General features: G+C 36.5%; 1 protein-coding gene across 1 annotated transcript; it reads left to right on the top strand.

The window, feature by feature from the left end:
• The first annotated feature begins 7,789 nt into the window (after window positions 1-7,789).
• On the top strand, window positions 7,790-9,071 carry LOC140802826 (uncharacterized). The gene is made up of 3 exons (XM_073158445.1): window positions 7,790-7,877; window positions 8,389-8,638; window positions 8,840-9,071. The coding sequence occupies exons 1-3, from the start codon at window positions 7,790-7,792 to the stop codon at window positions 9,069-9,071; spliced, it is 570 nt and encodes a 189-aa protein (XP_073014546.1).
• Window positions 9,072-9,283: the final 212 nt, after the last annotated feature.

Here is a 9,283-nt window from a genome sequence, read left to right as displayed (position 1 = left end):
TCCCTAGATTAGAAATGAGTCGAGTCAAGATTTGAATGTTGAATACAGATTTGTATTCTTCTACATGTTTAGATTTATATTCATGTTACTTGATTTATGTTATGCATTTGTATATGATATTTACATTGCATGCATCCATGTTTTATACTGAGATATGTTCTCACCGGAGTTATCCGGCTGTTGTTGTGTCTGTATGTGTGCATGGCAACAGGTGGGGCAGGATCAGGGTCACGACGAGGATGAGAGAGTTGATAGCGTGGAGATCTCGGGCGTGGAAGAGTCCTAGTGTTTCCTACTAGACTTGTAGCACTTATGTTGGTAGTTGTTATTGAACACTAGTATATGTTTGTACGCACAGACTTGTATGTACATTACGTTGTTTAATTCCTATCGAGATATGTTATGCTTTAGTTATTGCATGTGAGTTAATGTTTAAAGCAAATTTTTGACCCACATTTTCGAACAAAGATCCAATTAAATCCCAAAAGAATTGAGTTAGAGCCCGGGTCCCCACAGATGATCAGATGGATTCTTCAGCCATGTCTCTTCAGCTGATAGTGCAACTGGAACTGACCGAATTGGTATAGCATTTATGGGTGCCTCAGCTCCATTAGGCAACAGTCTATCAGCTGGAATCACTTCAGAAGCATTTTGTTTGGTCTTCTGAGATCATGGATTTTTCCTGAGTATACACGTCATAATTCTTTTGAAAATCGTACAATGTGGCATTCTGATATGCGGTGCTCCAACTACAAGTTGCAGTCTGCTCTTGTACAAATTTTCAGTTGTTGGCTATGCTCTTTAACTGATGACGTGTCAAGATGATTTATCAGTTGACTCTATAGTCGATTCGATGAACTGACTGTGTAACTGATCAGTCTTAACTGATAGTTCAGTTCGCTACACAGCTTCAGTTAGTTTTAATCAGTTCACTTGCCTTCGATTGTTTAGCGAATTAATTATAGGTCAGGAAATTTCAGTTCAGTTACGTTCAGTTAAGTTGATAATTTCTTTAATCTTCAAACGCTCAATTTGTCAAACTCCGAAATTCTGATTCCAACATCGCAGTCATGATTTGAAAATTTTCAAGGATGAGGGAAGCGAATGTACCTGCCTTGGCGAGGACGCCCTTTGCAATAGTATCAGCCAGTAGTTGGATATCTGGCTTCAGTTCTTTCTTGGGATCCGAAACTTTGATTTTCTTCCCATCGACAAACAACAAAGTCTGCATCTCTTCAATATCAACTAGTTTGATCTCAGAGAAGTGAGACAAACCTTCAGTTGGGAGTTGAAAGAGATTGCTGGAGGATTCTTCATTCAAAATCAGTACTTGATTGTTGATGGTCAAAATAATCTTGCCATCATCGAAAATCTTGTTGTTGTCATAAATTTCTTGAATTTCCTTAGGATAAATGACTTAGGTTGCGATTCCCAAGAATTTCTTCAGACCAGCTGCTTCAAGCTTCAGAAATACGTTCCTAAGAGCTTCATCTGAGATAGATAGAATGGAGCTCGATTTCCATTGCATTGAGAATGAAGGCTGGGTTCTGGCTTGCCATTAGCTTAGATGTTCTGCAAGAGAAAATTCTCTGAGTGTTTGAGTGCCTGAGAGTTTAGAATAGAGCAAAGTGAACTGAACGAGGGCGGCACAAAAATTTATGTTTGTGACTATTCAAATTTTGGACACGTTGTAGTCCGAAATTAATTTGAATAAATAGCGTGTACTTCATATGTAAATATGGAAATTGAGTCGATACAACTACTTGTGACCAAGTTTCCAGTCACAATACAATGAATAACATAACTAATGAAGTAATTTTGAAAGTCACAAAACTTATTGGGGAATCTCAACTGAATCGATAATCAGTTAACATATATGATAAGATCAGTTAGGTCGAGAACTGAATGATTAGTTGGAAGCCAAATCAGTTTAGTTTAAGAGCGACTGCTAATTGTCTTATCAGTTAATCAATTATAATTTGACGTTCCCCCTAAATATATGCATTAGATATGGTGAAATAATTTCATTCTCGGAGAAGGAACTGTCGATGGCTGACAAAGATCTCTTCATATCCTCCTGTCAAAAGTAATGATTGCGTCCTTTCGTATGGTTTTGAGTCTATAAATAAGAGCAAACTAGCTAGTCACAAAATCACTTGAATATTTCAGCAGATAATACTTATCAAGACAGTGAAAAATGGATGAGGCAAGCAGTTCCCAGCAACCAAACATGGCAGATAAGTTCATGCAGTCCATAGTGGCTGCGAGGAAGCTCAAGATGGAGGACATCGTCTTGGAAAATATTCTATCTACCTGGAACAAGATCCAAGATCTGTAGTCTTTCCATGAGGAAGGACTTGTTTCCACGAGTTTTCCTCGTGGCAATAGAAAATAAGTATCAGCGGCGACTCTGTGTTGCCCATGCTGCTGACATATTCAAGGATGAAGGTGTCTATCTTCTGATACTCCTCAAGGAACATAAGGTTTTGAGAAGGATCGCCATCTCAGAGGACTCCCGAAGACCACTATTGGTGAGTTAACCACTTGGTTGACCAACTGGGGAGAGGCAGTAGATATAGATATTTCTATCGTACAAGTTCAACTATATAAACAAAAATATTATTTTGTTCAATGTTGTTTTCCCTTTAATGCTTTATTATTTCCTGCACTTAATCTTGGCAATGAATCAACATATAAAAATGTTAAAAAGACTAAGATAAATCAATTAAACCAAGAATATTTCGGAAATAAGAAAACTTACTCTTGGGTAGTGGCTTGGTGAATATGTCTGCTGCATGTTGTTCAATTGAAATGTATTCTAGTCTGATCTCCATCTTGAGAGCATGATCTCTGATGAAGTGATTTCTGACATCGATATGCTTTGTCCTAGAGTGAATAACTGAATTATATCTAATCACAATTGTGCTAGTGTTGTCACAAAAGATTGGTGATTCTTCTGTGATGACTCCATAATCTATCAGTTGTTGCTGAATTCAGAGCAATTAGGCGCAGCAGATTCTAGCAGATAGATATTCTGCTTCAGTTGTGGAAGTTGTTATGGATGTTTGCTTCTTGCTGAACCATGAAATCAGTCTTTCTCCCAAAAACTGACATGATCCTATAGTGCTTTTTCTATCAAGTTTACATCCTGCATAATCTGCATCTGAATAGCTAACTAAATTGAAATATAAATCATTAGCATACCATAAGCCCACATTTTGTGTGCTTTTAAGATATTTCAATATGTATTTGGCAGCTAATAAACCTCTGTAAAGTGTCATCTCAACTGATATTTACTCTTCATCTTTATCTAATTTAATTGATGAGCTAATGGGAGTATTTGCAGCTGAATATGTTTTCATGCCAAACTTCATAAGCAGTTCCTTCTTGTATTTGGTTTGACTGATAAATGTACCAGGTTCCAATTGCTTTACTTGCAGACCAAGAAAGAATGTCAGCTCACTCATCATACTCATCACGAATTTATCCTGCATTAACCTAGCAAATTTACCGCATAATTTGGGGTTAATTGACCCAAAAATAATGTCATCAACATAAATTTGCACGAGTAATGTATGATCTTTCTTTGAAAATTTGAACATTGTTTTATCAACTGTTCCAATAGTGAACCAGTTAAAAATTATGATAATGTCTCATACCAAGCTCTGAGAGCTTGTTTGAGGCCATACAATGCTTTGTTAAGATGATAAAGATGATCTGGGAAAGGATGATTTATAAAACCTGATGGTTGTTCAACATAGACTTCTTCATGTAGCTGACCATTTAAGAATGCACTTTTGACATACATCTGGTATACCTTGAAGTTTTTGAAAGAGGCATAGGCTAGGAATATTCTTAATGCTTCCAGTCGTGCAACTGGTGCATATGTCTCATCATAATCAATTCCTTCCTCTTGCATGTATCCTTGTGCCACCAACCGAGCTTTTTTGCACACAACTAAACCATCTTCGTTCAGTTTGTTTCTATACACACATTTTGTACCTATAATAGATTTTGAAAGTGGTTTTGGAACTAAAGTCAAGACATTGTTATGGGTAAACTGATTCAGCTCCTCTTGCATGGCATTTATCCAGTTTGGATCAGTTAGAGCCTCATCATTTCTACCACAGTTGTAGAAAGAATTTGGTTATTCCTTAGAGATGTTCTTGTGATATTGTCTTTAAAATGAGCCTTGATTCTTTCTCATGAATCTCCCAAAATTCTTGACAAACAATGACATGGCATCATTGATCAGCTGTTCGACAAAATTTTCAGCTGAATCAGTTGGTTCAAGTTTCATTGCGCTGAGTGCAGTTGTGACTTGTGGAGTTGATTGTTATCCCTCTCTAGTCTGTAGTTCAAACTCGTATGAGCAAATGAATCATGTAATTCCACTTTGTTCAGGTTTTTGAATTCTCTCATTGCTATTGTCTTCACACCCCATTCTTTGGGAAGCCCACGAACAAATTTCAATGCAAATTTTTTATTTAAATACACTTTCTCAAGTGCATTCAGTTCGTTGATGATGCTGCTTATTCGTTAGTCATATTCATTCATCGACTCTCCAGTTTTCATCTTGATATTATCGAACTTTTGTACAACAACTTAGAGTTTGTTTTCCTTTGTTTTCTCATTTCCTTCATACATTTGGATCAACTTTTCCCTAATCACTTTGGTTGTTTTTCACATCTTTATTTTGCTGAATGTGATCTTATCCAATGTTTTGTATAGAATATACTTTGCCACATTATCCAAGTTCACTCTCCTTTTGTTTTTAGCAATCCACTCTTTTCGTGGTTTTCCAATACGATGAGGTGCTCCATTAGTTATGGCAATAACTGTATTTTCTTTCATTATCTTCATTGGTCCGTCAGTTATAACGTAACACATATCGTTATCTTGTGTAGTTATATGAGCATGCATTCTGATTTTCCAATCATCAAATTCTTTTCTTGAGAACATAGGATATTTATTGAAGGAAGACATGGTGATCAGGCGTATGAATAGATGTATTCAAAAAGAAGATTGAAATTGCTCTGATACCACTTGTTAGGATTGCTTGAAGGGGCAAAGTGTTAAAAAGGAGGGTTGAATAAACACTTTAGTATTTTCAATCTTTTTCGATAATGTTGAATCAGTTTCGTGCTAAACTGAATTCAAGATTCTTGTATCGATATCAGTCAGTTAACTATTATAAGTGCGGAAATAAACTAACTGATAAATTGAATACACAAAGAATAATTGAAACAAAGAACACAAATATTTTATTGATGTTCGGAAACTTCAAATACTCATACGTCACCCCTTCTATAAAAAAGATAGGTTTTCCACTAAAAGACTTTGATTTATTACAAAAGCTGTAATAACCCACTTCAGTTTGGACTTAGACACTTCCAAACTGAAACTCTTAGTTCTCTTTACAATTTATCAGTATACAACTACTTTTTTTCTTAGGGCAAATGATCTTAGAAGATCGAATACAACGATGTAATGTGCTAGTGCTTTAGCTCAGATGATATGTTAAATGTGAGATTTTCTGTATGAATACCAAAACTGAACTTGTATGTTTGAATTCAAAATTCACTGAGAATAGTTGTGCAAAAGTTCTTGTCTCAGCTGAACTCCTCACCTATTTAAAGGCTTAGCTTCCAACGGTAACATCAAATGAATTAACTAATATTTATCCGTTGATTTGTCCTTACTGAATATGTCAACATTTTTCTGACAATAGTACATTGTGTCATTCTGATATGCGGCGCACCCACAATGAGTTACAATATGATTTTGTACAAATTATTGGTTTTTGGCTACGCTTTAACTGATGACGTGTCAAACTGATTATTAGTTGACTATATAGCCGATCAGTTGACCTGGCAGTATAACTGATCAGTTCTAACTGATGGTTCAGTTATCTCTATAGATTCAGTTAGCTTCGATTAGTTCGATTGCCTCCGATTATTTAACTCATTAATTATCAGTTCAGTCAATTTCAATTTGGGTAGTTTCAGTTCGAATAAATTCAGTTGAGCTGATCAATTCTGCATTCTTCTCCTGAAATTCAGATTCTAACACTACTCCTAGAAAGGAATACAAAAAAAATAGATATTTCATTTAAATTGATGCGAGCTCTACCAAGAGAGTGAGACATCAAGACTATAGCCATGCATGAATGCAATGATCTTAGAAAAAATGAGTTGCACGACCTGTTTGTTGATCTAAAATATTATGAGTTCGAGCTAGGAACAATAAATGTGGAATAACCATCGATCTCAAAACCAACGAAAGCTCTTGTTACATCAAAATAATCTCCATCAAAATCTGTTGAACAACTGAGAAATGATGCCATGTCTCTATTCGTCAAGAAATTTGGAAAATTCATGAGGAAGAATAATAATTTTCAAAATTTCAATAAAAAGAACAACTAGAAGAAAGAATCAAACTCTTCTGATCAAGCTTGTTTTAATTGTAGCATAATATGCCACTTCATTGCTTATCGCACCAGACTTAAGAAGGATGAGAAGAAGTCATCCGAAAAAAGAAGATTAAGAGATGTCAAGAAATTATTCAGAAATGAAAGATAACAAAAAGTTTTGATGGCAGAAGAAAACAAAATCAAATGGGCTGAGTTAGATTCAAAACCCACCAGTTCAGATGATGCATCCAATGAAAGTGACGTGGAGTCGGTCAAGTGTCTGATGGCTGATAATGATTTGGAATCTAATCTTGATGAGATATTTGAATTTTCTCTAATGAATTAACACAAGATGACTTAGTATCGGCATTAAATGATATGATTATGCAATACAAAATACTTTCACAAATATTTGAGGAAGTCAAGGCAAAAAAAATATCTGACATTTAAGTTCAGCAAGTCAGATTGCATTCACTTTGATGAGTTGGATAGTCTGAAGACAAAAATGAATATGCTAATGACTGAAAATGAAAATGCGATATGAGGTTCAAATAATAATGATTGAAAATAAAAGGTTGAAAAATTTTAATCAGCACTTGGACAAAGTCTTTTGTTTCACTTGGAAAGTTACACGAAGTTCAAAAGCAAGATGATTCTTTGACAATAATGAGTGAAACTCTTCCGAAACAAGCAATCAGTTGTGTCCAGAGAAAGGTAATTCATAGATTTTGTCAGATCCAATACGATATAAAAACATTTGAGCTAGAAATTCAGATCATTCAGCTTTTTTATCAGAAAAACAAAGGAATGCATCGTAATCTAAATACCCTGACTTGGGAGGAGTTCAAGAGGATATTTTATAAGAAGTATTTTAATGCAGACGTCAGGTCGAGGATGAAGAAGGAGCTTAGGAGTCTACGACAGGGAGACTTGCCTATGGCCGAGTTTGTCAAGAAGTTCGATAAAGGGTGTAATTTTGTGCCCTTAATCGCCAACGATGTTGCTGAGAAATGGAGACACTTCTTGGAAGGTCTCAGTCCTATCATTTGTCGCGACGTACTATTAGCAGACCTGCCTAACTATAACGATGCTGTCACTAGAGAGTTCAGAGTGGAACAGTCCTTGAAGGACATTGAGTGGGAGATTGATAAGAAGAGGCCCCCTCCACAGAAGTAGGAGCCACAACAACAGAATAAAAGCCTTATTGAGGGCCACCGAGATGACAGGGACAACAAAAGCCGTAGGGACAACCACCACAACAACAGCAGAGAGCAGCTGCACCGAAGACTGACTAGAAGCTGCTATGGAAGGAATGTAACTGTCAGCACTATGGAAAGTGCATGTGGGGCACCAGAAAGTGCTTTAAATATGTAGGAGATGGGCACAAATCTGAAGCAACCTGCGACTGTTCGAGCATATGTGATGGATGCTGAGCAGGAAGAGCCAGACACTACGCTCATCACAGGTATCCCAACTAATTCAGCATTTTACGTCACTTTATTGCTTGAATTGCTAAGTATGGATGCTAGGGTTAATTTGATGTGCATTTGACTGATTCTTTAGTATTGCATGTCTTGAATTTTGCACATTTTATGAAGGAATTTTTAGACAAGAACTTATGGGCATTAATTATAGGAAATCAAGAGCTTAGAGGCTGAATGCTAATTAATTAGAAAACTTTAAGGATTCAATTGCATGATTTTGAAACTGTAAAAACTTAACGGCATTAAATTTGATATTTTGGGCTTAATATGAATAATTCGAGAACTATAGGGCTTAAGTTGTGAATTTCAGAAAAATCGATGGGCGGTACTGTAATTTTTCAGAAATTATGGGGCTATTTTGCAAATTTTTGAAAATTAAGGCTGTTTTGAAATAATTTGAAAATTGGAGGGCTTAAATGGTAGGAAAATTTTAAATTTTGGCCTTAATTGGATATGATGGTATTATTCACACATGCAAGATATTTATCTCAGGTGTAGCCACCTACGCTTTGCTAGATTCTGGAGCCACACACTCATTTATATCTGAATCCTTTGTGCAGCGATTGGGAGTCTTACCGGGGATCAAGGAATCAGGATTTAGAGCTACAGTGCCTTTGGGAGAGAAAATGTTGTCTACCAGCACGATGAAAGACGTGGAGCTTAGGTTGCAGAAGGATATTGTACGAGCAGATCTTATTGTGTTGCCAATACTCGAGTTCAATATTATTTTGGGAATAGATTGGTTAACGCTAAATGGAGCTTCAATTTATTTCTAGCTGAGGTCGGTGTCTATCAGACCACCTAACGGGAAATCATATATCTTCGAGGCAGGAAAGAGCAGACAAATGTCGTACATCGTTTCTTGTATTCATGCAAGGAATCTTATGCGAAGAGGCTAGCAGGGCTTTCTTGCCAGTGTCATCTCCATGCCTGATACTGTCAGTCAGTCGATTGAAGATGTAGAGGTTGTTAGGAACTTTCCAAACATAATCCCTGATGATGTTGATGGCATCCCACCTGTGAGAGAAGTGGAATTCTCCATCGATTTGTTGCCAGGTATAGTGCCAATCTCTAAGGTACCCTATAGTTTAGAACCTACAGATATGAAGGAGCTGAAGGATCAGACTCAGGAGCTGCTTGATAAGGGATTCATTCACCCTAGTTTCCCATCATGAGATGCACCAGTATTGTTTTTGAAGAAGAATGATGAGAGTATGAGACTCTATATCGATTATCGAGAGCTGAACATGGTGACAGTGAAGAACGAGTATCCCTTTCCAAGAATTGAATATATATTCGATCAATTGCAAGGAGATTCAATATTCTCGAAGATAGATCTTGGACCAAGATACCATCAGTTGATGGTAAAAGAAGCGGATGTGCATAA

The sequence above is a fragment of the Primulina eburnea genome, chromosome 10, assembly GCF_022965805.1.
Source record: "Primulina eburnea isolate SZY01 chromosome 10, ASM2296580v1, whole genome shotgun sequence".
Classification (NCBI taxonomy): Eukaryota; Viridiplantae; Streptophyta; class Magnoliopsida; order Lamiales; family Gesneriaceae; genus Primulina; species Primulina eburnea.
Note: the sequence above shows the minus strand (reverse complement) of the source record. Positions and strands in the feature narration are given on the sequence as shown.